A 27,982-nucleotide genomic window follows, 5' to 3' on the forward strand; every position below is an offset into this window, starting at 1 on the left:
TTTTTATTTAAAGATTTTATTCGACATTATTAATGACAAGTGTTAAATACAAAGCACACAACATTCAATCTAGCATCCCTGATGCAGCTCGTTGCGATTAGGCTCCATGATTTCACCCATTTACAAATAAGTTACAAAAAAAATATTAAAACACAATTTTTCTGAAAATATTAAATTAAAAACAAAATCTGTAAAAAATATAGGGCTTGATCCCGCAGAAAGAAGGCACACGCCCGCTCACAAGGAGGAGCTGAATAAGGCTCAACAGAACCAGAGGGTAAGGCAGGACAGTGAAGCACTGAAAGGAATGAGAAGCCCATGTGCACCTCCCTTATCCACAGCCTAGCCCTTCCAAGGTGCATCAATGGGCAACAGAGATGGCACACACAATTCTCTCATTCTCTGCAATATCTGCATGTACACCTGGGAGGGGAAGGGCAAGGAGAGGTAAACAGGGCTCCCTATGGCATTTCTCTGCTTTGGCCAACACACAACTGGATCAAGCCAAATATTTGTAAGTATTAATTTTTTGTTGCATATTTAAGAGCAAGTAGTTAAGACAAAAAGGGCAAGGCTGCCTGAATGTGCTTTAATTCATGGTCACATAATTAGCAGGGAAAATGCCAGTCCTGCCTTGCAAACTTCCTTCCCACCAATCAAACTGTGAATCTGTTTTCGTCGTGATCTTGATCCTATCGCCCGCGTTGAAAGTCAAGTCGCCTGGCTGCTGTCCTTCAAACGGATATAGCGCTGTAACGAATGTAGGACTGGCGGCCTTTGAGTTTCCTAAGAAACAGAAGAAGTAGAAGAAGACGACAGTTCAGGACCTGGGTTTCATCTTGAACGATAAATTTCACAGAGTGCTGAAGTCCAGCTTGCCTTGACAACAAGTGAGCTGCCACAAAGTACAACATAAATCACCCCAAACCACTTCAAGACTAAATCCTGTTACGAGTTAAACAGGAAGTCAAGCGTTTTCATGCATGATTCTACTCCAAGCCTTCTGGTCCAACTTCATTGTACAAAGGACGGTCTACTCAGCATGTATAATATGTTGAAGATTGGAGCAACTGAGGGGAGGAAGAAAAGGGGAATGTGGCACAGAGTAAGATATGGGGGAAGGTCTACACAGATCTTACTATGTTGTTAGAGGTACACATCCAAGATCTGTTGGGTTTCGTAAAATTCCGATACATATTGCATAAGACACAGATACAGTTTACAGAGATGGAGAGAGATAAAGTGTTCAGAGGCCATGGAATGCGATAGGCAACCAATCCATAACTTGCTATCTGAACAACTACTAAAAGAGGATGGCGGCCCATTTTCTTCAATCCCTTCTTGTATTTGGCTGGCTATTTCTGGGCAAGGGGGACCTTTGGTCTGAACCAACACTATAAGACTCTTCTTGCATTCTCAAGATCTAGCAACATTTGTCTATCAAAATACTTCCTGTGAACAAAATATTCAAGGCACCTCCTATTGGCAGACTCAACATCTAAAAGAGGAAAATGTTGGCGTTGAATGGTTTGGGCAGTTCCTACTTGTGTTGCAGGCAAAAGGTGCTAAACAGTAAAAAACAACAACCCAAAAACCCACACTGAAGCACTAGAAAGCTGAAATCTAATGTCCTGCAGGAACTTAGATCTGAGCTATCTACCAGCTCAAGCATAACCAAAATATTTTTTAATTGGTGTGCAAGTAAGCTGTGAGGTTTTCTTCACAGCTTGCAGGAGAGAAGATATTCAACCCATTTCGCTCATATGAGAGCTTACACACATTTTACCTTACAGTTGAGGAAGCCAGAGTGAAGGCAAAAACTAAATAAAATACTGCAAACTTACAGGGCAAATTAGCCAAAGAATTGTGCACCTTCAGTTCCAAACTAGAGTTGGTAAACCTATAGCTGGTTGTGTGTGGCATCTGTTTATATTTAAGAAATTTACAAAAGCAGCATCTCTGGACAACTCTTGTTGGCAGAATTCCAGCCTTTTGAAAATACCCAACAACGATTTGTTTGCCTTTAGAGTATTTTAAGGAAGGTTTGTGGGAAACAAGGCCATGTAGTTGTTACGTACGTTGTTACATTGCAACTGTATTTCAAAAAGATTTTAAAAAATGCTCCATCTACACAAGATGGTGCTACAGTGCTACACTCAAATGACGAAAAAGCTATTGAGCCCTGTTCATCTGTTAATAGCAAACTCGTAGACCAAACATTTGATGATAATCTTGTCTTGTGTTTTTGTTATGCTATATCCATGTAGAATGGAGGAAGATGTTTGCTACTGAGAAAGTTCCTGTGAGCTGGGAGGGGGGTGGGAAGGCCTTCAACACATCTAGCAAATTTTTATCTTGGGAAACTGGCCAAGGTGCTTGCTCAAAAATGGCTATCCGTTCAACATTAAGCCACTTGTAGCTTAGTTTTGTAGGAGCGGGAAGCCCAGCAGATCAGCTTGTTGTGTTATGTGGCAATCCTAAATGACTGTTGCTCTGTTTGCTGCCTTGGGCACTTTGTGGGAAAATCCGATTTCTGGGCTTGGATCCATACAAAAAAGCCCTGCTGAATGATGCCAAGGTCCAGCACTCTCTTTTCACAGTGCCCAACCAGAGGCAACCACACCAATGTGAGCATTAAAGCGGTTGAGAAGGGGGGGGGGGAGCGACCATCATCTGAGTTCACGTTCCTCATGCAGTGGGAGCCAAGACAGAGAGAGAATTTCCCATGCAACCAGGAACCATGATTGTGCAGGTTCTCAACCATGTCCATTAGACATGCAGGGGCGGAGCTGGGGAAACTGTGTGGTGCGTTTGTGTGCAGGCACACAGGCTTCCTTGCATCCATGTATGTGCAAGTGTGTGAGAAAGGGGGGGAGAGACAGCTGTACTATCCCACAGGTATTCATGGACACCCCTTCATGAAACAACATAGGGGAGAGTTTTTATATTTTACTTCACTTCCATCAAAGGTGGAGATAGTTACCAGGTTTTTGCAACTACTGCTGAATTCTAAGAGAGCCCTGCACTTACAAAACAGAGAGCTACCCAGAGCTTTAAAGGCCCACTGTTTCCTAAGAAAGATGCGTACACCATCATTTGCTTGCCCATTGTGGGTAGCGCTGTGGTCTAAACCACAGAGTCTAGGGCTTGCCGATCAGAAGGTCAGCGGTTCGAATCCCCGTGACGGGGTGAGCTCCCGTTGTTCAGTCCCAGCTCCTGCCCACCTAACAGTTTGAAAGCACCTCAAAATGCAAGTAGATAAATAGGTACCACTCCAGTGGGAAGGTAAACGGCGTTTCTGTGCGCTGCTTTGGTTTCGCCAGAAGTGGCTTAGTCATGCTGGCCACATGACCTGGAAGCTGTACGCCGGCTCCCTCGACCTATAGAGCGAGATGAGCGCCGCAACCCCAGAGTCGTCTGCGACTGGACCTAACGGTCAGGGGTACCTTTACCCTTACACTCGTGTAGATTACTCTTTTAATGCAGCTCTGCAGTAGGGCAAGATTGCACATGACTTACGGAGAAGCATTGCAGAGAAGGGGTTCGGTTGCAAAAGAAGCAAAATTCGCACTAACTAGTTTGGGGGGGAAAGGCATCTATTATTAAGGGAGAGGCTCAAAGCACCAACATTGCCATTTACCCATTCCGCAGTTTCTATTTAGGAGACATGCCTAAATTTTTGTGGCTTGCTCTGCACAATGGATTGGCTCAGTTTAACACATCTTCATGCATTTATTTACTAAGAAATGATTGTGAGAGTCAAGAACTAGAAGTGAGAGGTGCCCTTTCTCTATCCATTATTACTCATCCAGCTTTGGTAAGAACACTTTGCCTCTGTTTCAAGCAATGCAACATTATTTAGGGAAAACGGTGTTCTGAGGCTCCTATGCATGCCACAGACATTTTCCTGCGCCACACGCAACACTACAACAAATGCTGATAAAGCCTGCTTACATTGAGAAGTGACCTATAGTAAACCCAAAACATAAGCTTTGTCAAAGACCACATTTCTCTCCCTTTACCCTCTTATGAAACAGATGTTGGGAGAGAGGTTTAAACGGCCAGCAACGGTGACCTGGCAACTCCATGGCTATTAATCCAATTCATATACAAAAGTATCATTTTTTTATTGCTGTCTGTACTGGGAAAGTCTTACAGCGTCTGCCATAACCGATCTGTCATAATCTCTAATCACGCTTTCCCCCTCCGTCAGAGGGCTGGGGGGAAGGTTGTAGGGGTGGTAATATAATGCTCAGATCATCTCCCACAGGATATTCGCTCCACAATAATAGCCTGCAACAAGGGGCTATTAGACCAACTCTCCCAGATTGCAAAAGTTTGCTTATGGGCAGTTAATTATCCACCACTCTGTTAGATACCAAGGTATAGAATCAAGTTTTGAAACTAAAATTAGGATTGTTTCTCAAAAAGGCAGAGGAAGAAAACGAAGACATTAGGGGAGACAGATGTTTTTTGCACCATTTGTCAAGGCAGTGTGCTCTGCCACGCATCTGATCCGAGTCTCCTACTTTGAGTCTGCTTTTCAATGGCACATTTCAGATTGACATCAGGAGACCCAGTGGCTTTCTACTTTGGTAGCACGATTCATTTGGTTAAGAAGCTAGCCCTATAAAACCAGGCTCTCTCTGTTCCTACGACATGCCCTGTTTAAAATCCATGTGCCTATTATAGCCTGGAGAAACTAAATACAACTGGATTTTGTACAGATTGATTCTTCTTACAAGTTCTTTCCAAAAAGCAAAATGAATTATATGCCTTTGTTCCTTGCCTCAAGCCTGGGGTGCTATTGGATGGAGAAGGCTTAACTTTTTTAAAAAAAAATTCAGCCTTTAATTACTGCCAAAAAACCTCCATTGTACACTAAATATTATTTGTTTCCTCTGTGAAAATGGCATAGTTGCCATGTTAAGGATACTAAAAAGGTAGACACTCTTAGTGGCTGCCTATTACTCAAGTTAGTTTTTAACAAAATGGCATTGACCCAAAACACACATAAAACAAAGACCTCAATTTTCTAGTCCTAGCATGCACTGACCTCAATCTTTATGTGCCTTTGTAATCAGCTGGCTCAGCAGCAGGAGATGGAGTCGTCCCCCCCATACAATCAGAATTCCACATAGTATTCTCTCTCTCTCTCTCTCTCTCTCTATTTTTGCTCGTTTCATGACAGTATAAGCCAAAAAAAAGAAGTTCAATTTAAAATGATGGCACAAAAGTGCCAGAAATAATATTATAATAGCAGAGCAATTTCAAAAATAGGAATTGTTTCCTGGGATTTCCTGTTTAATGATGAGCATTAAGACAGTTTATAACAACAGAGGGAGGTAAGCTGCTAGATGGATGTTTATTTTAGATGGAAGTAAGCTACAAGCCTGACTAGAGAAAGAGAACCACAAAAATAGGACTACGCTGCCTTAAACCTTTTAAAAGGGAGAGAGAATTCACTCTAATGTTTCCAAAGTCTCGTACGTCACCATGGCTTACGAATTTACAGAAACACATTATTCTCTTGCTTAAAGATCTGTTCATACAAATATCCATTAGTTAACCCTGATCTCATTTGCTGCTTTTTACAGTTTATAATCTGCTAAAGGTTTCTCTGTAGAGACCATTACACACTGCAACTCAGCCTAGGCTCTTGCTGCCATTGCAGACATCTCCCTTCCCTGCTTAAAAAGAAAAAATACTTCAAGTCTTGCTTTAGTCTTGAGTTAACAGCAACCAGCCATTACACATGCAAATGGTTTACATGCATGCTCATTATTATTTCTGTTACCAAAGAAATAGTCAAATATTCATTTCACTACTAAGTGGTGCTATCTCGCCATCTACAATAATCTTTTCTGAAGTCTCTTGAGAAAACAATCAATGGTTTCAATTTTCTCCCGAGATATGCCATGCTATGTGCAGCAAGGCATTGCAATGCAGTCTTATCCATGTTTACTCATAAGTAGGCCCCATGGTGTTCAGTGGTTCAGAATTCCTAGTATACATGCATGTATGACTGCAGCCCAAATAGCAAATTCCATGCTAGGGACTATTAGGAAAGTAACTGAAAAGCTGATGTCGTATACAAATCCATGGTGCAATCGCCTTCGGAATACAGTTCTGCTTGCCTCAACTCAAAAAGGTTATAGACTGTTAAGAAAGTTTCAGGAAAAGGCAACAAAAAATTAAAAAGGAAAGGGGGTGGAGGAACTCCGGTATGAGGAAAGATTGCAGCATTTGGCCTTTTTAAAAAATAAGTCAAGTAAGAGGCGACATGATAGAAATTTATAACAAATTATGCACGGCGTGAAGAAAGCAAATGGAGAAAAGTTTTATCTCGCTCTTTCACAGCACTGGAACTCATGAACAGCAACAAAGCTGAAAGTTGAAAGATTAAAGGACAGTTTAAAAAGTACTTTTTTTGCGCAGTGTGCAGTCAAACTATGGAACTCGGTCCCATGGGAGGCAGTGATGGGCGCCATTTTGGATGGCTTGAAAAGAGGATCAGTAAAAGGCTATCAATGGCTACTAGCCACAATAGTTAAGTTGTGCCTTCACTGCTAAGAGGCAGTATGTCTCTGAATACCAGTCGCTGGGAATTGGAGGTGGGCAGAGTGCTAGTGCCCTGCTTGTGGTCATCCCATGGGCATCTGGTGTGAGAACAGGATGAGCCATTGGCTTGCTTCAGCAGACTCTTCTTGTTCTTCTGTTTTAGGACAAACTACCACATTACCATGGGGACGTGGGTGGCGCTGTGGGTTAAACCAGAGCCTAGGGCTTGCCGATCAGAAGGTCGGCAGTTCGAATCCCCGCGACGGGGTGAGCTCCCGTTGCTCGGTCCCTCCTCCTGCCAACCTAGCAGTTTGAAAGCACGTCAAAGTGCAAGTAGATAAAAAGGTACCACTCCGGTGGGAAGGTAAACGACATTTCTGTGCGCTGCTCTGGTTTGCCAGAAGCGGCTTAGTCATGCTGGCCACGTGACCCAGAAGCTGTATGCCGGCTCCCTCGGCCAATAAAGCGAGATGAGCACCGCAACCCCAGAGTCGGTCCCGACTGGATCTAATGGTCAGGGGTCCCTTTACCTTTACCACATTACCATTGCAGGGTAGGAGCCTGTTCCATGTGGTGAAGTCCTGTTTTGCATCAGAATGTATAGGCATTCGGGAACTAGCCATGCACATGCACACACAGCCATTCCTCACTCAGATCTGCAAAAGTGGAGATAATCTCCCTTGGAGCATTAACACTAATGGGATAATGTTCAAGTGTCTTCCTAACAAGTACTAGCAAGAACCACGATTGCTTAATTTGGTGTAGCTTGATCGGTGAGCTAACAAAACCCAGTGCAAAGAACTTATCTTTTTTTGGATGCAGGACCTTTCAGCGACAAGAAGTGAACACAACATTACATTAGCCTGTTTCTTGGAGCTGGCCTACAAAAGCTAAGTCTTGTAAGCTTTATTCAAGCCATGTTAGGTACACTGTAAATTAATTTCTCCCTAAACATCGGAACCAAAATCAGAACCAAAATAAGGAGAGATGGAAACTCGTGCATACTTTCAAGGAGGAGACATACTTTCAAGGAGTAGTGGCCCAATTTGGATTGTTAAGGATCAAGATTCAGTCTCATCAAGAGATTTTGTGAATTCTCAAATGCTACTTTGACATTGATGATGAATGATATTATAACAATATCAACACTCACCCACTGCAGCAGAATAGCTGGGAAGTTCAGGGTAAAGGCTAGTCGGTGTTCTTACAGCTGCAGAAGAATTCAGAATGTATTTTATTAGTTTAATATGGCCATTTAATATCTTCTTAAACAATCTCAGTTTGATTATCATGAAGCTATAGTTGCTTTTTCCAGAAATGACACTCATAATTAAGCAGACCAAGAGAGAACAAATAATGACTAAAAAAATCATAATAATAGTGAAAACAACACCGTATTTTTCTGTGTATAACACACACCCGTGTATAAGACGACCCCAATTTTTGGGGACCCCAAATTAAGGAAATGGGGGGAGATTGCCCAGAGTTGTCTGCCCACTCGCCAATTGACTGCAAAATTGCAGCAGCCAATCACTACCACGCCTTGATGCAGTCAGAAATCATCCGCACAATTGCCGTTGCAGCGGCAAATTAGCACCACGCCTTGCCAATGCCAACAATCACCCGACCAATCACCACTGAATCTCCTGCTCGTGGCTGTCAACAATCACACGTCTCACCTCTGCACTATCCATGTATAAGATGACCACCCATTTTTAACATTTTTCTATAATATAAAAAAAGCTTGTCTCATACATGGAAAAATATGGTACCTCTGAGAAGACCTGCATAAGATCAGAGTTGAAGTGCCAGTGTTCAGCAGCGTGGCCCTTTCCCCTATGTATATCCCTTTATATACAGCTATGCCTCCCCAACCCTCCCCTCCTTGAAGTAAACAAGGAATGCGCCATGGACAGAAGAGCTCTTTAGGTACAGGTGGCAGGTGATGCAACAATGAGACAACCCAAGAACAAGGCAAAATCCTACCTATACAAGACTTATCTACATACACAGAATCACACACACATCTCATGCCGGCAGTCAAGAAACTTACCAATTTATGGAGAAAAACAGATCCCAGGGCACATAAAATCAGAATGTTTCCGGGGGGGGGGGGGTTTACTGCAAAAAGATAAAGCTGATAGTTATACAATACCTTCCGGTGTGGTTTGCGCCGGAGTCCTGCGTGATTGTCGCTTCGACGGTTGCTCGTTAACCTGGCAGGGGAAGGGGAAGAGAGATGTCAATATTTTTTACCTTCTGTTACAAGTGCAAGAAACTCAAAGGTTGTGAGACTATTTCTTTTTAAAAAAACACACCTTCCACGTTGACTGAAGCACTCATATGCCGAACCATTTGGCTCAAAGCAGTGCTGTAATTGTTGTGCGTTGCTCTTCAAATGCCCGCACCTGGCTGGAAAAGTGGTCCTGAACTGTGCAATTGCCCCTCGCATGTGAAGAAACCACCAGCTTGCATGTGGCTGGGATGCCATAGCGAGAATTGTCTCCATTGCCGCCGCCCCCACCACACTTTTTGCCTTTAGCCCTCCCCCCGTGCCCCCCACTATTGCAAGGGCAAGGGCGCCTTGTTCTTGGCTCTTCAGAAACACAGTGGTACCTCGGGTTACAAACGCTTCAGGTTACAGACTCCACTAACCCAGAAATAGTACCTCGGATTAAGAACTTTGCTTCAGGATGAGAAAAAAATCGCGTGGCGGCAGCGGGAGGCCCCATTAGCTAAAGTGGTGCTTCAGGTTAAGAACAGTTTCAGGTTAAGAACAGACCTCCAGAACAAATTAAGTTCTTATCCCGGGGTACCACTGTAGAGCCAAGCAGATTTCGCATGAGCCTGCCCCACACCTTCTTGGGTTCCCTTGTTACTGCCGTCCAGCTTCTCCCCTCCTGAGTTTCATACTGCAGAGTGAAAGACTCGAGGATGTCATAGAGGTCCTGCGCCAGAGGAGGAGGAGGGATGTCACCGTACAAAATGGCACTAGCACGGATGTCCCGACCGTAGAACCTGGGGAAAGATGTGTTTCATGTTTAGCCTGCTAGGAGGAGAAGAGGGATTTCATGCAGTACCCTCACCAGGGGTAGGCAACCGTCTTGAAGTTGAGGACTACCTACTAGCAGTAAAGGTAAAGGGACCCCTGACCATTAGGTCCAGTCGTGGCCGACTCTGGGATTGCGGTGCTCATCTTGCTTTATTGGCCGAGGGAGCCGGCGTACAGCTTCCGGGTCATGTGGCCAGCATGACTAAGCCGCTTCTGGTGAACCAGAGCAGGCCACAGAAATGCCGTTTACCTTCCCACCGGAGCAGTACCTATTTATCTACTTGCACTCTGAGGTGCTTTCGAACTGCTAGGTTGGCAGGAGCAGGGACTGAGCAATGGGAGCTCACCCCGTCGCGGGGATTCGAACCGCCGCAAGTCCTAGACTCTGTGGTTTAACCCACAGTGCCACCCACGTCCCCTACGTAGGTGAGGCCAAAGCCAAAAATGGGTGGGGCATTCATTTCCCACCCCTCCACCCATTAATTCTCTTTTTCACAGACACAGAACCACCCCACCTATCCTTCTACACACAAGCACATCTACTACACCCATCTATTATTATTATTATTATTATCATTATCATTATTAATTCAATTTATATAACGCTCTTTTATCAGAAGAACCGAGGGCACTGCACAACATTTAAAACACATTACAGAAAATCAGTGATAAAAACCTAATAGAAACACAGTAAGAAACATACTGACAGACAGCCTAATAATAAAACAGTTATCATAATAACAGCCACGCCCCCCCCACACTTTCACAGGCCGTAGATGATTATAATAGGCCTGGGTAAAGACGAATGTTTTTGCCTGGCGCCTAAAGACATGTAGTGATGGCACCAGGCGAGCCTCTCTGGGGAGAGCATTCCACAATTGGGGAGCCACCACAGAAAAGGCCCACTCTCTATGTCTCTCTTCCTGGCCCACATATGCATGCAGAAATGTGTGTCTGCCTCTTCAGCTGTAGGAATAGTAGTAAGGAGCAGGGGATGCCCTGAACTAGAAAGCCATAGGCTGCTATCTCTATGCTCAGTTTTTATCTCTATGCTCTGAAGACAATGTGTGCTTGATTCTCTTGCTTGCCAGACTGAGTGTGAAACGTCCTTGCCTGAAATCCTGGAGGAAGATGGGGCCTTCCTATGTTCTACAAGGTGTTCTATGTTCTTTCTTCATTTACAGCATGCCTGTGACTCCAAAGAGCTTACGGGAGAGTCCACAGTTCCTCCTCCCTCTATTTTATCCTCACAAAGACCTTGTGTGGTAGGTTAGAGAGAGATCATGACCCGCCCAAGGTTAGGGCGAGCTCCCTGGACGGGTGGGAATTTGAACATGGGTCTGCCCTGTCTCAATCAGACACTCTAGCCACTACAACTCCAATTATATTATTTCATAAATGTATACCCTGCCCTGTCACAGTGTTCTGACAACAGGAGCTAAATTTTGAGAAGAATGATCTCAACTGCCCAGCTACTTACTTGCCGTTCGTCTCCTTCCTTTCAATTAAGCAGCTTCCTTCTAAAGACACCCCGGCAAACAGCCCTCGAGATTTGCAGTACGTATAGACAGCGGCAGAGCTTCTCAAGGCAACGTCACCTTCGAGATTTCTAAGTGGGAGGAAAAAGCAGAGGGTGGGATCCAGCTCAGGAGTCTCATCAGCGGAAGCCCTGTGCGAGGACTTGCGCTTGTGCAATGGGGCTTCCTCTTCTCTTCGGAGTGGGGGTGGGGCAGGAGAATCCCCGAGGACCTTATGGGGTCCTCGCCACGGGATCACATTCACCCGGTGCTATACCAGCTGCACTGGCTCCCGGTGGAGTATAGGATCAGGTTTAAGGTGCTGGTTTTAACCTTTAAAGCCCTATACGGCCTAGGATCCTTGTACCTACGGGACTGCCTCTCCTGGTATGTCCCACGGAAGACCTTACAGTCTTCAAACAAAAACATCTTGGAGGTCCCGGGCCACAGAGAGGTTAGGCTGGCCTCAACCAGAGCCAGGGCTTTTTCGGCTGTTGCCCCGATCTGGTGGAACGCTCTGTCACAAGAGACTAGGGCCCTGCGGGACTTGACATCTTTCCGCAGGGCCTGCAAGACAGAGCTGTTCCACCAGGCCTTTGGCCAAGGCACAGTCTGACCCCCTCCTTTGGTGATCCTCTTAGAACTCTGGCTCAGTGGTTGCCATTTGATTTTGAATTGATTTTAGAATGCTGTGTTTCTTTTATTGTTGTTAGCTGCTCTGAGCCCAGCTCTGGCTGGGGAGGGCAGGATATAAATAAATTATTATTATTATTATTATTATTATTATTATTATTAGGGCGGAGCTGGAAGGGAGAGAGAGGCAACTGTTCTGTCTGCCAAGCTGAAATGATTGCTCCAATGGAACAATTGCCTTAGTGCAACATAGAATTCCTCCTATAACCACAGAATCGTAGACTTGGGAGAGTTGGAAGGGACCACGTGGGTAATCCAGTCCAACTCCCTGCAATGCAGGAATCTTTTTGCCCAACATAGGGCTTGAACTGAGACTGAGAGTCTCATCCTCTATCTGAGCTATCTCATCTCATGATCTGTTCTCAGCTTGGGATACGTTTCCACATTTCACCACTACTTGAGTTCGTGTGTGTGTGTGTGTGTGTGTGTGTGTGTGTGTGTGTTTGCATTTCCACATTTTCCCTCTTTTGAATAAGGCTGGCAGAACTGCCAGTGGTGCCCCACTCCTTGGTGGTAATAGTAAGTCAACTACTCTATATAAGAATAAACCACGTAGTGCTATTAAGAATCTTTAGGGATTCTGCAAAACAGTGCAATCCCCATGAAACAACTCTTGCTAAACAGAGTGCGCGTCCCCTCTCTTTGCTTAGGAGCCAGGGAAGAAAGACCTGAAGGATCTCCAGCTGTTTTGGGACTACAACTCCCATCATCCCTAAACTAGCAGGCCCAGTGGTCAGGGATGATGGGAATTGTAGTCCCCAAAACAGCCGGAGGTCCAGGTTTGGGAAACTCCACCCTAGAGAAAGCGTGCCCATGTATCCCTTTGAATTCTCTTTTTTTTGGAACTAAAGGGAGAGAAAGGAAGTGGAAATCAGAGACATGAGTCACATAAGTGGGTGGAAAGCAACAATCTACAGGATCTGGCCCAAAGGCTTCCTTGCACAGCACCCATTATTGTCAGGAGCGCTTAGTGCTGTTCCTGACGTGCTGATGTTTTGTGTTAACAAAAGCCCTGCTAAAATCTTCCTGCCACTCTGCCAGTAGGCGGTCTCCAGAGACTGGTTTTGATATGAGGAAACAAACATTCAGACAGCTGACTCCTCAAGGCACCATGAACTAGAACAAGTCCCTCGAGGCTTTCCCTCAACTCCACTCTTATTGGAGGATCAATAACACCGTTTTCAGCTTACGGAAAATAAAGCTGTACGGTAACAGCTTTTGAGAGCTCAGTATCCTTTAGCATTTCAGTGACACTCACCTCCCCAAAGGCCCAATTGCTACTGTAAAATTTCCTCCCAGAGTAAGATTGCCACCTTTTGCAAAAGCTTCAACAGCTCTCTCATGGTTCAGTATTACCACAAGGTCTGACACCTGGAGAGAGAAAATTAAAAAGCAGAATGTTGAATCTATTTCCAGAAGGAAAGAACTCAAATTGTTTCATTTGCCTACAAGCAGGATAACATAGAAAAAGAGGCCCCATCGAAAGACTACAAGCTGAACCAACAAATTTAGTAATCCTGGTGAATGTCTATCCTGGGGAACAAGAACTGAAGGTAGCTATTTATTTGTCTGACCAGAGCACACTGAAAGAGGTGGAAGGACAGCCTGCAGGTTGCCCATCACCCCATTGGTTGACTTTTATTTTAAATAAAGATAAAAGGTAAAGGGACCCCTGACCGTTAGGTCCAGTCGTGGCCGACTCTGGGGTTGCGGCACTCATCTCGCTTTACTGGCCGAGGGAGCCAGCGTAAAGCTTCCGGGTCATGTGGCCACCATGACTAAGCCACTTCTGGCGAACCAGAGCAATGCACGGAAACGCCGTTTACCTTCCCGCCGGAGCGGTACCTATTTATCTACTTGTACTTGTTCAGTTTCTGTTAATTGATTCTCATGAAAACTTGCAGATTCTGGCTTCACACAATTAACTCAAGGCAGTGTCAATTTACTCTTGGAAGAAAGCCAAGGTCTGCTTGACCTAGAAACCATTTACAGATTGGTTAACGACCAGCACTCAACTCTGTTATCTAGGAATGCTAGCACAGTTTGGTGGGTTAGGTGTGTTGAAGGAGTAGGAGTGCTGTGTATGGTTAAGAGAGAGAAAGAAAGGTTTTATTTGCTTTGTTTTGTATGCAGAAACTCTGCTGGTTTTTTCCCCCCTTTTAATAAATCCTGTAAATAGTTATTCTGAGTCTAGCTGACTAGTCATTTCCACCTCAACTAGCTTCTTCGCTGTGCAGGAAAACTCTGCTACGTTTGGGCTAAAGCCATTAGGGCTATGCCTCACATTTCAAAGTTCCATGAGTACTTTGGTGTGCTTTTGAACTGCTAGGTTGGCAGGAGCAGGGACTGAGCAATGGGAGCTCACCCGATCGCGGGGATTCGAACCGCCGACCTTCCGATCGGCAAGCCCTAGGCTCTGTGGTTTAACCCACAGCGCCACCCGCTCTTTATTTTAAATAGGCAACTGTTTAATACACTCTTGCATGTGTACACAGGGCACCACAGTCACCCTCTTCTGAGCTATCCAAACAGATCAGCTCATGAGCGGGGAGTTATTGCCCAGCCACTGCTCATCAAATGATCAAACTGGGTATACTCCACCCCTCCTCCTTCTTTTTTGCTGCTGCAAAAACCAGTGGGATCTGGATAAATTGCTTTCAAGTCATGCTCAAGCCCCCAAACTTGGGTGTGGGTGAACCACACTTGAGCTACTATGCATAAGTTTTTTTGGGTTTTTTTAAGTGCTCTTCCCCTCATTTAGCTTGATAAACCCCTTGATCATATGGGAGACTGAAGGGAGTTAAGTAGCTGTCATCTCAGAAGGAGCAAAAATGTAAACAAGCCCTTAGGAAAGAACTGGAATACAGATGTTCGTTCTGAAAGCATCCCTTTGTCACCTTGACTCGTGTTGGCACAACCAGAACTGAATTGAGCGCACTGTTTTCAAACAATGCCTAAGAAATGTAGCATTTGTTTGAGTGAAGGGAAGCAACCAGGGTGACTTGCTGTAGAATGAAAGAAAATCAGGATGTAATTATTTTGGGGTGGGATGGGGAGCAGGGGCGGAGGAAGGGGGTGCAGTAGAGGCGGGCCGCTCCGGGTGTCACTACTGAGGGGGGTGACAAAATGCCGGGCGGCAGTCACTGTGGGGCCTGCAGCTCGCCTGAGCCACACATCTCTCCTGGGAGTGATGAGGGGGCTTGGGCATCCGCAGACTCCGCTTTGCTCCAAACAATCTGCCCACCGCATCCCCCTCAGCTGTAGGGCGGCTGAGTGGGAGGAGGCAGGCAGACTCCGCAGAGGCCTCGCAAAGCGTCATACCCCGACTGGCCCTGCCCTGCAGGCAGCTGGTCCTGCCCCTGGACACTCGTGCTGCCCCAGGCGCCAAATTGGCTTGCTCTGCCACTGGGGGCAGGGAGAACATTAGGCTGAGAAAACTCTCCACACAAGCTTCTTGACATTTCATCATTTCACGTTACCGGGGAGGGTGACAATCCAGACCACGATCATTGGGCCAGTCCTTGGTGAAGTGTAATTGGACGTCCAAGTGACAATTGTTTTGCCCTAGTTATGCCTGCTGTACAACACAGGTAGCTGCATTGCTCCCAACTCATAGACAAGTAGGTGGGAGGAAGGAAGCTGGCTTTCCAGTTTGACTTCTGGGGCTGCACCCTCACATGGCAGCTGCTTCCAACTTCCTTCCAAGTTGAAGTAGCTTTCAACAGAATGGGCAGCTGCAAGAATGGATCAGCTACTACACCAACCACACCACCAGGGTTTTGCTTAGATTTCTTTTGGCTAGCGACAACGGGCAGTATTCACCACTAGTACTATTCAGAGTAGACCCACTGAAGTTAGTGGACTTGGGTTCATTATTTTCAACAGGTCTACTCCAAGTAGGATTTAGCTGCACAACCCTCTGCTCTAGTTTTTTTTTTTTTTTTACCTGCTTGGGCAAGAACTGGTTGGCAGTCAACAAAGCATGCACAGAAGAGATCAAGGTTATACAACACTCGCTGGCAGCATCTCAGGGCTCTGTAGCCATGCCAGTTATCCATCATCAGGAGTGGGCAGCGCTTTACTTACTTTACAGAAAAGCAAACAAATGGCATGCTTCCTGTTCAAGTTTCCTCTCTGGACGTAATTCTCAAGGGAAAGCATTATAGCTGTGCTTTGGTTTGGCAAATGAATGTACAAGATAGGCAAGCAAGTTCTAACACTTGAAAGACACAGGATAGGATACAAATGTCCCTGCTAAGTTACCATATCATAGGACTTTGACTCTCTAGCTCAGTGTTTCCCAACTAAGGTCTTGAGCTGTTTTTGGACTACAACTCCCATCACCCCTAGCTAGCAAGACCAGTGGTGAGGGGTGGGTGGGAACTGTAGCCCCAGCTGGAGACCCAAGTTTGGGAAACACTGCTGTAGATGTTCACAGAATCGTAGATTGGAGAGTTGGAAGGGACCCTGAGAATCATCCAGTCCAACCCCCTGCAATGGAGGAACAAGCAGCTGTCCCCATATGGCGATCAAACTTGTAACCTGGGGATTATTAGCACCATGCTCTAACCAATAGAGCTATTCGGGCTACAACTCCAATCATTCCTAAGCATTGGTTATGCTAGCTGAAACTGATACAGGTTGCAAATCCAGCATCATCTGGAAGTACATGGGATCTCCATTCCTGACTACAACAGAGCCTCTTGCAGTCTAGCTACCATAAAGAAGTACAGTGGTGCCTCGCAAGACGAAAATAATCCGTTCCGCGAGTCTCTTCGTCTAGCGGTTTTTTCGTCTTGCGAAGCAACCCTATTAGCGGATTAGCGGATTAGCGCTATTAGCGGTTTAGCAACTATTAAAGGCTTAGCGGCTTAGAAAAAGGGGTGGGAAGCAAAAAAAATCGCAAGACTTGCAAGACGTTTTCGTCTTGCGAAGCAAGCCTATAGGGAAATTCGTCTTGCGAAGCGCATCGAAAAACGGAAAACCCTTTCGTCTAGCGGGTTTTTCATCTTGCGAAGCATTCGTCTTGTGGGGCACCACTGTACAGTCAAACCTTGGAAGTCGAACGGAATCTGTTCCGAAAGTCTAATTAAAACGTTCAGAAACCAAAGCGCGGCTTCTGATTGGCTGCAGGACGTTTGGTTTCCAAAAATAGTTTGCAAACCAGAACAGTCACTTCCAGGGTTGCGGCATTCGGGAGCCAAAACGTTCGAGAACTAGGCTGTTTGAAAACCAAGGTACGACTGTATCATAAATGTGAATGCAAATATGAATGCTTTAAAAAGAACTCTCGCCCAATATAAAGAAAATCTTATTGAACCATACAGTCATACCTCTTCTTGCGAACGCTTCATGTTGTGTTTTTTCGGGCTAAGAATGCGGCAAACCCAGAAGTGTTTACTTCCGGGTTTCGCCGCTCACACACAGAAATGTTCTGAGCTGTTTGCACATGCGCAGAAGCGTTCTGTGCAGTTTGTGCATGCACAGAAGCACTCTATAGCACTTCGCACATGCGCAGAAGTGCCGCTCTGGTTACAGACTTTTCGGGGTGCTAACGGATCGGAACGGATCGTGTCCTCAACCAAAGGTACCACTGTATATGAGTTTTAGTCAATCACGTACCAAATCTGCCTAAGTTTGCATGCAAGAGGGGAAAAATAGTCCTACAGGAGGAAGACATGCTCTCTGTGTTACTGTGTGATAAATAGAACTGCTGCAGCAGGCACTGTCGTAAAATAGAACCATTCTGCCCCTTTCCACACACAGGATCCTCATCTGTAATTTTTACTACGTATATCATCATAATTTAAAAACTCTGCCCAATTAATTAGAGACATGGTTTTAGGAGTCAATCAAAATGTGTGTGCGTGTTTTCTAACCAACTAACTAAACATTGCAGCATTAACTTACCTCGATTCCGATTTCAAATCCACCACCAAGGCCAGCTATCCCGATGGCAGATGGAGCTGACCAGACTAGAAGAGAAACAGAGACACACTGTGAACATGCAGAGCATTTTACTTTAGAACTGAACGAGATAGGCAGGTGCAACAGGGAAAGAGGATGCCGCTGTATTAGATTCGCGCATTTGAAGTTCATTTGCAAATAATCCAATGCCATTCTGCAACACTTTATTCACAAAGAAAAAGAACTTCGAAGGAAATCGCTTCATACAGTTCAGGCATTTCTACAACGCTGAATTTTTTGTTCCAATACTGACTTGCAAATGAAAGACTGCACGTTCAAACAAAATATGTATGTAATACAATACGTAGGTCGTTTTGAAAAGCATGATACAAATGTCTATGTCAAAGTGTGCCAAGGAAAGCTGGAAGCTGTTCTTCAAAATGTTTTATTTTGCTCCCAGTTTTGAATCTCATGCACAGCTGGAGAAACTACAAAATCCAGACAGTTTTGGTAAAATTTAGAAGGCTTGAGTAAGGCAAGCCACATCATGTGCTACATACACCACTGAAAAATAAACAAGCCACAAACAATTGTTTGGGAATCTTAACAGGAACTAAATTCCTTTCAAACCCTCCATTAGCTTCTGCCAGCCACTAATTGTCAGACTATCTGCCGCGTCAATAGAAGGAAGTGTGGCAAGTCGAGAGACGCTACTGTCTCATTATCTAATGTCCTATTATTCTTCATAAAATGTGTCCACGCTGGTTTTTGCGACTGAGGTCCTGTGTTTATGTCTTAGGGGCTGGCCACTGAGAGAATGGGATGCTGGACTCAGGCCTGCCCCAAGACATTTTGGCACCTGGTAAAGGGTAAAGGGACCCCTGACCATTAGGTCCAGTCGTGACCGACTCTGGGGTTGCGGCGCTCATCTCGCTTTATTGGCAGAGGGAGCCGGCGTACAGCTTTCGGGTCATGTGGCCAGCATGACTAAGCCGCTTCTGGCGAACCAAAGCAGTGCACCTTCCCGCCGGAGTGGTGCCTATTTATCTACTTGCACTCTGATGTGCTTTCGAACTGCTAGGTTGACAGGAGCAGGGACTGAGCGGGGATTCGAACCGCGACCTTCTGATCAGCAAGTCCTGGGCTCTGTGGGCCACAAAACAGCACCCTCCACCAGGGAAGAAGGGGTGAGTGAAGATCTACCCATCAAGAGCGAGGAGAGGAATAAAGATCTAAATTGGGAACAAGGGTGGGAGGAGAGCAGCAGCCTCTCCTATTCACCAAGAGGCCGTTGCAGAGGTGGCATTTGGGCTGCCAATGACAGAGCAGATCTGGCCTCAAAGGAGAGCACCACAGATGTCGCTGCAACTGCGGCAACAGGTGATGCATTCCTACTCCCCTTGGCATCCTGCCTCCTGAGGCAATTGCCTCGCCTTGCCTCATGGGCGGGCCGGCCCTAGCTGGACTAGATGAGCCATTGGTTTGATCCAGTAGGAACTTCTTATGTTCTTAAGACAGTTCCAAGGATGTCACAAGGCATCTATTACAGGAAGAGGGAACTTGTAGACCCTCTAGATGTTGTTAGATTACAACTCCTATCCTCTCTCACCACAGCTTATGTGACCTGGGAACCGAAGCCTATCATCTGGAGAGCCTCAGGTTAATGTACTTCTTCTAAAAGAAACATGGAGCTGCTCATTTTTAGTCACTGGAACTAACCGAACAGGACTCTCATGTACAGGAATGCTCCCATTATGTAATCCGCAGTGTTTTCAAAACAGCAAACTGCTTTTTATGACCACGTATAAACTCAAGACAAAGGGAACATTTGTTTGCGAGCTATTCTTCGGAGATTACGGAAGCGCTCAGTGCCTGCCAGCAAAAGGACACAGATATGTGCCTTTGAAACATGCCTCCACCAGCAAGACAATTCTGTCTCAGTTTTAGGATTTTTGTTTTCAACAAGAGCCTTCACACAAACTGATTTGCTGGAGGATTCTTTGTGTGAATGGGTGTCAAGGTGCTTGTTGACCAGAGAAGCCTTTTCCAACCTGGTGCCCGTACTATGTTGCTAAGGCTACAGCTCCCACTATCCCTGACAACTGGCCAATAGGGCTAAACAGATAGAATCATAGAGCTGGAAGGGACCACAAGGGTCATCTAGTCCAACCCCCTGTAATGCAGGGATATTTTGCCCAATGTGGGCATTGAACTTGACCCTGAAATTAAGAGACACATGCTCTACGAACTGTGCTGATTGGAAGGAGGCAAGTGAGATGTGTGTTAAGACTCCAGTAATCTCTGGAGGGCATCAGGTTGGAAAATCTGGTCTAGGGAATAGCACCCAGTTCTGTACTTTAACTTCACTATTATGCTCCTGGACATCATGAGATTGATTTCTTTTTGTACAACTGAATAAACCCTGATAGAATGATCTAACCTTCTCTGCCTACCCCCTATCTTCCCATTTTTATAATGCATAAATATACTCAGCCAGATAATCAGATGAACAGACACATACTTCAAAGCAGTGAAATTTGTGATGGGGGCCTAAGACTCAACATCCTCTACATTCAGCTGGGAGGGTAGTTGCCAGATACGCCCAATTCATAATAGCTCACAATTTCATCCCAATGGACATGCAGGCCCTGTTGAAGCTTGAAAAACTCTCGGCATCTCTCTTTGCATGCAGAAGCACTTGGACTGCTTTAAAAGGAGGAAAGGGCAAACTTACTTCCGTTAGGGAGGCGAGCCAGAACGATCCCACTGCCTCCTCGAGCTGTTACCAAAAACCCAGCTTTGATTACAGACAAGACTGCAAGACCTTTTGCTTTGGCAATTACATGGGCTGCAAATAATGAAATTAAACAGTTAGATATTATGGAGGCAAAAGAACCAATACTAGGGTTGCTGTATTTCCAGAGGTAAAAATCTGGGCAAAAAAAGAAAAAGTTGTTGAGCCACCAAAAAGAGGACATGTCCAGGATTTCCTGGACATATGGCAACCCTAACCACTCCGAATTAGGGGGGAGAGCTTGTTTCATTTAATTAAGCTATTATGCAGAGACTTGACACTTTGAGGCAAAATTTTGCTTTGATACTCTTGATCAAGGAAGTCAATGAAGTGTGAGGGACAGACTTTAGTTTCACTTTCAAATCTGGGACCAATGGGCAAGTTAGTTTTGAAGCTTGCCCTTCTGTGTGTGACGCTGATTACTAAAAGCAGAGAGGCAGGAAAGGAATAACCAGATTGCCATTTAACTGGCATTTTACGGGGACCAAAATGTTCGAAAACCAAATCGCTGTTTCTGATTGGCTGCAGGAAGCCCTGTCGGACGTTCAGGTTCCAAATGAACGTTCGCAAACCGAACAATCACTTCCGGGTTTGCGGCATTCGGGAGCCAAAACATCTGCGTTTCAGCGTGTTCAGGGTGTGCAAGGTACGACTGTACATTGCAAATGAATTTGCAGGACATGCCTTGGACCACTGCTTTTTCCTAGACTGCGATACCAGCTTCTTTCCGGGAAACAGATTATAGAAAGCTGGGATTGCAAAATGTAACAGGGGCTTTAAAAAAGAAAAAAATCTGCACACAATCCATTTCATGTTACCAAATGCAGATCCCAGGCCTTTAATCAGGTGAACTCACAAAGACAAGACTAGAGGGGAAACTTAGCTCTAGAAAGAACAAACAAACTGAAGTTGTGATCAACAAGATGAAAAACTCTCTTTTACTAACCAGGTATGATCTTGTCAGGGCCATTTCTAGAAGTGATTTCTGTAAATTCTCTTAAAATCTTAGCTGCCTTCTTTGCTTCTGACTTCAAATTGGAAGGTATAGGGTTATTCACTGAAAAGGAGGGGAAATATAAAGGAGTATTGTAAACAAAACATGAATATTTCAAAAGGGGGTAAGAATCATCTGTTAGTTCCAAGAGCTGGTAACATTTGTTGCATCCCTAACAATCTGGTACAAATGTCTTGCTTAGTAACACCATATAATGCTACCACTATCTCCTCCATTATCAGCATAAAGACATGACGGTGGAGAATCATTCCACAGTACAATTTGCTATTTTTGAGTATTGAGCCTATGGAGAAATGACACATTCTTTCACCAGTAGCTCTGAAGCGTGTGTCAAGCTAAATAAAAAATTGATCCAATTTCATTCCACCAATGAGCAACCCAGAGCTGCAGCAGGCAACGTTAAAATGCAGATAAGTTCCAGCAAAGGGACTTACTAGCTGATGGCTTTGGAGTGATTATGCCACAGCTGATTCAAGAATGATGACATTGAACCCTACGTGAGTCAAGCATATGACAGAACAGGAAAACAGGCAGGTTTCTAAAAGAAGCTTGAAGTCTGTAATTAGAATTCTGACTAACAGTGCTGTGTTGGTTGAATATCTCTGCAAAGTAGAGGCTCTCACTGTATATCAAGATGGTTTACATAAATAAGGTTCCACTGCAATCTCCATTAGCCCAAGGGGGGAAAAAATCATATTCTTTTGGGTCCTCTTGAAATGCTTTGTAAATACCTGTCCTTCATTGCTGTCACAAGAATAAAAATGTAAACCATGATGCCTATGGAGCACAAAACCTATTGTCAGTAGCCAAATTGTTTACATTCCATTCATCCACCCACACTGGACCTAAGTATTATTAAACATTAAGCCACTTAAAAGCATGGGCACTTAGGCTGAGCTATAAAGGCTAAAACATTTTATCTGTATTACTGAGTTGTTAAAGGTTACTGAGGAGCAAAAGTAAATATGTGAATAGCTTAGGTGGCAGAACCATTAGATTTTTTGGCGTAGCCTTGAAATACTTTTCACCTAAGGAATGGTTGCAGAAACTTTATTCATTTGACACAGTGCCATCATTGTGTATTGCGCTTGCAGAATAGGAAAGGACAGGAGTATTTCTTGAGGAGCTTACAATCTAACAAGATACACAGCAGAGAGGCCACAGGGGAAGAGTGTGCTATCATGAAGTTGCATGCATTTAAGGCTTAGTTTTAGTCTCACTAATGCAAGAGCAGATTGCAACGAAGACTTCACCAAGGTGGCAGGTTTTGCAGGAGGGATTTGAAGAGAAAGAGGTGACCTCACAGAGAATAGTTTGTCATCAATACAACACAAACATCTGTCTTAGTTTTAGTCCTCAAGAGAAGTTAAAAGGAATGACTGATGGTAGCAGGATAATACAGGCAGTGCACATGAGAGCTGGTAAAGATTTTTCAAGTATTAACAGAAGCCCTGTTGAGCATAGGATTGCAGTCACAGAATGTGAAATAGTTGGGGAATTTTTAAACTCCTCTGACTTAGATCCAAATGAGAAACTCAAAACACTGCCAACCCTATACAATGGAGTAATCAATCCATAAACAAATACTGTGTAAGATATTATGAGTTAACAAAGATCCACCCAGTAAGATAACAGAAGGCAAAACTAATCTGCTCATAATTTCTCAGGTGAAATATTTCTCAAAATTAATATACAAACAGCTATTAGATACAAGGTCAGCTGTGTCCAAAATAAGGAGCCAGAAAGATAGGAGAGCATGAGATATCAAGAATGGAGAAAACTCCCTCCAATGAAATTGCTCAGTACAACTAAATCTGGAGCAAGGATTGGGTGGAAGATAGTCTTGTGAACGCACTGTGCCAATCACGTTATCCTTCGAGTACCTCTGAGGTCTCCCTTCTTTTGTTCATGAAGAAGGAGGGTGTCATCAAGAAGTCTTGCACAAAAACATGAACACAGCGGGTGGAAAGAATTTATACCCCAGTGCAACAAACCTGACTTGCAAAACTTTCTTATCAGCAATAGAGAGAGCGCACGCACCATCAAGATGGTTGTTGGAAATCTGGCTGCTCATGGTTATCAGAGTTTAATTACATTTCCAATTATACTTTCAAACTGTACAACGCCACAATCATAGTACAGTGGTACCTCGGGTTACATACGCTTCAGGTTACAGACTCCGCTAACCCAGAAATATTACCTCGGTTTAAGAACTTTGCTTCAGGATGAGAACAGAAATCATGAAGCAGCGGCGCAGCGGCAGCAGGAGGCCCCATTAGCTAAAGTGGTCTTCAGGTTAAGAACAGTTTCAGGTTAAGAACAGACCTCCAGAACAAATTAAGTTCTTGACCCGAGGTACCACTGTACTGAGTAAATACCCGCCTTTTTAAAACATCACCTACAAGGTACACAAAAGGCACGTTTTAATCAGTTGTTATAAGTTCAGTTTTATGTTTGCTATGGGAACGGTGCAACCTTATCATTGGACACACAAAGTGATATATAGAGGCAAAACAGTAATGAAATGCAGCCCTGGCAAGTCCTTAGGGAATCTAACAATCCTACCTACAACTACTCAGAAAAAGTCACATTAAGTTCAGTGGGGCTTGCTCCTAGGTAAGTGGGTACAGGATTTCAGCCCAAATGACAAAACATTATCAGAAGGATTTTATGAATCTCATGGCAAATTACCTTCATATTTGAAACAGCTTGAAATGAGCCTCTAAGTACGCACAGACTGAACTCCCCATCCTCCCCCTAAGCAGGATAATCTTGCTGAATGAAAGCTAAAGGGTAAAATAATATGACAGCAGCTGAGCAGAAGAGGAGAATGAAAATATTTGCTTGAATTTACCTCTTTTAAAGTGGCTGCATAGATACAGAGATATTAGATGACTGCAATATTTTGGAGAAGCAAAACCAAAAAGGAAAGCAATGCTAAGAAGCATGAAACTTTCATGTAATTCAAGCTTTCAGACAATGTTTTTGTAGCAGTCAGGTGTCCACATATGCAACAGAGGACAGCTGTGGTCCTAGCTTCTGGTATCTCCAGGTAAACTGGGGGGGGGGGGACCTTTCCTGAAACCCTTGACAACTGTTGCTAGTCAGTGTAGACAATACTGAGTTAGACAAAGCCAAAGGCCTGACTTGGTAAAATACGCTTTCTCTTCTTAAATTGCTTTTTATCGATTTGCTAAACAGTTATCAAGGCGGAATGCAGAGCTTGGTAAGTGAGAAAAATATATACCAGCTAAAGACTGCAGTCACTTTTGTTCCAACATAGGCAGTCAACTAAAGGTGTTGCTCTATAGTGTTGCATGTGATATAACATACGGAAACAATGATCAACCGATTTTACCAAGCCAATAAAGGCACACCATGCTTTATAGAAAGTGTCTGGGGTTTTAGTTTTGTTTTGGATGCAATGCCCCTTTTGTATATCGTTAATTTGTCTCTAAGAATGATGTCCCATACTTGTGAGATCCAAGCTATGAAGAGGTTTGTATTTAGAGGTTTCGAATACAGTGGTACCTCAGGTTACATACACTTCAGGTTACATACGCTTCAGGTTACAGACTCAGAAATAGTGCTTCAGGTTAAGAACTTTGCTTCAGGATGAGAACAGAAATCCGGCTCCCACGGCACGACAGCAGTAGGAGGCCCCATTAGCTAAAGTGGTGCTTCAGGTTAAGAAGAGTTTCGGGTTAAGTACAGACCTCCAGAACGAATTAAGTACTTAACCCGAGGTACCACTGTAGTTTGCTATCACTAATTTAGTTCTGTAAATGCAAAGTAAGATGCTTATTAGTTATATCTTGGTTCTATAGAGTAAAATAAGATACCAGAGCCTATTTTGGGTCTTGTTGCATGGACTGCCTAGTATGGATACAAATATTATTAGGTGTAGCTGAAACCATTACAAAACAAAATACACAAACAAAATAAAATACATTACACAATTATCAATAATTATTATAACCAGGCATTCTGTCAGACAAGAGTAGATGGTGGTGAGAAGGCTTGTTTTGAGCTCGATTATTTTAAAAACTGCAGTTCCAGCTGTTTTTTGTTAACTGCTTTGAGGTTTTCTTCTACAACCAAGATACAGTATAAATATATTTTATGAAATAAATAAATAAAATTGCATGGCCTCCCTATTTAAGGGGAAATGAATGCGGAAATACAACTTTAGCATTATAAAACAGCATACTAACATTTAAAAAGCCCAGGTAGTATGTTTCCTGTCCTGTCCTGTCCTGTCAGGAAAAACGAGACAAGCACCTCAGAACAAATCTTTGCATGATACTCCAACTCAAGGTTAGCTTTATCTGAAAACAGATCACAGGCATTTTAGCAAGTAGTGAAGATATAAGTGACCTACTCTGCAGAAAACAAGGACATGAGAAATGTCATATCTGACTGCTTTTAGTTCTCTTAACCTTGTAGGCTGCATATCATACTTTGGGAGGGCAACTGATGCAAGTGTTGCCAATAGGATTTCACATGCAAAAGCCCTTATTTGTATTCAGAATACACACATTTCAGTTTAATCAATGGAGTCAACATTATTACATTCCCTCTGCTCTCTTAGACTGAGAGTTTGAGGGCATAGCCTGTCTTCTCAACAAAGTTTGTAAACCACTCTGCAATACTTACTCACTTATTCCATTTGTGCCCTGCTCTTTAGCCAAAAAGCCTCCAAGAGAGGCTTACATTGAAACATTCTGAATTGCAATATCAAAGCCACAGATTTCAGAGAAAAGGAGAGAACATTGACCACAGCTAGACGTGTTGGCTTTTGTAGGTTTATGATGGATACTTAGGATAAATTGATTTTTATTAAATTTTTTAAAACTAACAGCCAAGAACAACAATTACCAAAATTCGCCAAGCAACAGTTCTTCACCATCACCCTTCTAGGTCCCAAGGTACATGCACAGGAAAATAAGTGAGTGCAGGCACAGTGATTTAGAATACTTCCTTTGGATTGGATTTCCTGGTTACTTTTGACACCATGGCAAACTCTTTTGTCACTGGCAAAAAAAAAAACCTATAGCTGGTCACAGCAGATGGAGAAATTCATGACTTTATTGTAGCAGTGATTTAACCCTCCATTAGCTTCTGCTAGCCACTAATTGTCAGACCATCTGCCATGTCAATAGAAGGAAGTGTGGCAAGTGGAGAGATGCTACTGTCTCATTATCTAATGTCCTATTATTCTTCGTATAATGTGTCCACGCTGGTTTTTGCGACCGAGGTCCTGTGTTTATGTCTTAGGGGCTGGCCACTGAGAGAATGGGATGCTGGAATCAGGCCTGCCCCAAGACGTTTTGGCACCTGAGAGAGCCACAAAACAGCACCCTCCACCAGGGAAGAAGGGGTGAGTGAAGATCTACCCATCAGGAACGAGCAGAAGAATAAAGATCTACATCGGTAACAAAGGTGCGAGGAGACCAGCAGTCCCTCCTATTCACCAAGAGGCCGTTGCAGAGGTGTCCAATAATAATAATAATAATAATAATAATAATAATAATAATAATAATTGTACCCCACCCATCTGACTTGGAATAGAAATAGGAATATAATAACACACATTAATACAACATAAGTGGGGATTTTGGCTAGTTTGCACCTATTCAGTCCAACAACAACAACAACAACAACATTATTTGTAACCCACCCATCTAACTGGGAATAAAAATAGGACTATAATAACACACATGTTAATACAACATAAATGGGGATTTTGGCTAGTTTGCACCTATTTATTATTATGATAATAATAATCCAGTACCCTGCCCACCTGACTGGGATTTCTGGACCACTTCCTGTGTGTGTGTGTGTGTGTGTATATATATATATATATATATATATATATGGGACTATATTCCATATAAATATACCATTACACATTACAATCATCTTTTGACTGAACAAGAAACATAAAACAAACATAAAACAAGAACCGGACTCCGAGTCTGTGATTCTAAAAGTGACTTACACTAGGACAGTCCTATTAATTTATCAGTGGACTTGTTTCACTCTTTTTAAATAATGATTTATTATTTATACCCCGTGCATCTGGCTAGGTTTCCCCAGCCACTCTTTTAAAGATTTGCAAGCCCCTCATGTGGGGGGAAAACCTGGACTTATAGAACTAGACAGGGAAGAACTAGGGAACCTTGGGGAATAAATATGGGCAAGACTTTTTCCAAAAACTCAATTTCCTCTCTCCCCCACCACCTTCCAAATTCCCACCTCCCTCATATCCACACCAAGCAAACATACTTACTGCTTCCAGGAAGGTACCATCCACTCCCACCCCTGGCTTGGGAAAGCCTCGGGAGTATCTACAGCAATGCAGCCAACCACTCGCGACAGAAACTATCCCTGCGTTCCACTCCAAAGACCCCGCCTTGTAAGAGGCAGCAGCAGCTGCTGCT

At 43.9% G+C, this 27,982-nt stretch overlaps 1 protein-coding gene across 1 annotated transcript; it reads right to left on the reverse strand.

The window, feature by feature from the left end:
- Nucleotides 1–27,979, reverse strand: SH3YL1 (SH3 and SYLF domain containing 1). Its single transcript, XM_081189200.1, has 10 exons — nucleotides 27,832–27,979; nucleotides 21,471–21,581; nucleotides 20,465–20,578; nucleotides 17,734–17,798; nucleotides 13,082–13,194; nucleotides 11,094–11,222; nucleotides 9,420–9,579; nucleotides 8,717–8,777; nucleotides 7,715–7,771; nucleotides 1–786 (listed from the first exon to the last, which is right to left on the reverse strand). Coding segments are annotated over exons 1-10 (1,008 nt in total). The 5' UTR covers nucleotides 27,833–27,979; the 3' UTR covers nucleotides 1–589.
- Nucleotides 27,980–27,982: the final 3 nt, after the last annotated feature.

Source organism: Podarcis bocagei, assembly GCF_964188305.1.
Source record: "Podarcis bocagei genome assembly, chromosome: 3".
Classification (NCBI taxonomy): Eukaryota; Metazoa; Chordata; class Lepidosauria; order Squamata; family Lacertidae; genus Podarcis; species Podarcis bocagei.

What these genes read in the sequence shown, in the direction of transcription:
- SH3YL1 (XM_081189200.1), bottom strand. An exon ending in GATTTGAAATCGGAATCGAG is followed by an intron (nt 13,195 to 17,733) that starts GTAAGTTAATGC and finishes TTCTCTCTCCAG; the next exon opens with GTGTCAGACCTTGTGGTAAT. An exon ending in GCAATTGGGCCTTTGGGGAG is followed by an intron (nt 11,223 to 13,081) that starts GTGAGTGTCACT and finishes CCTCCCACTTAG; the next exon opens with AAATCTCGAAGGTGACGTTG.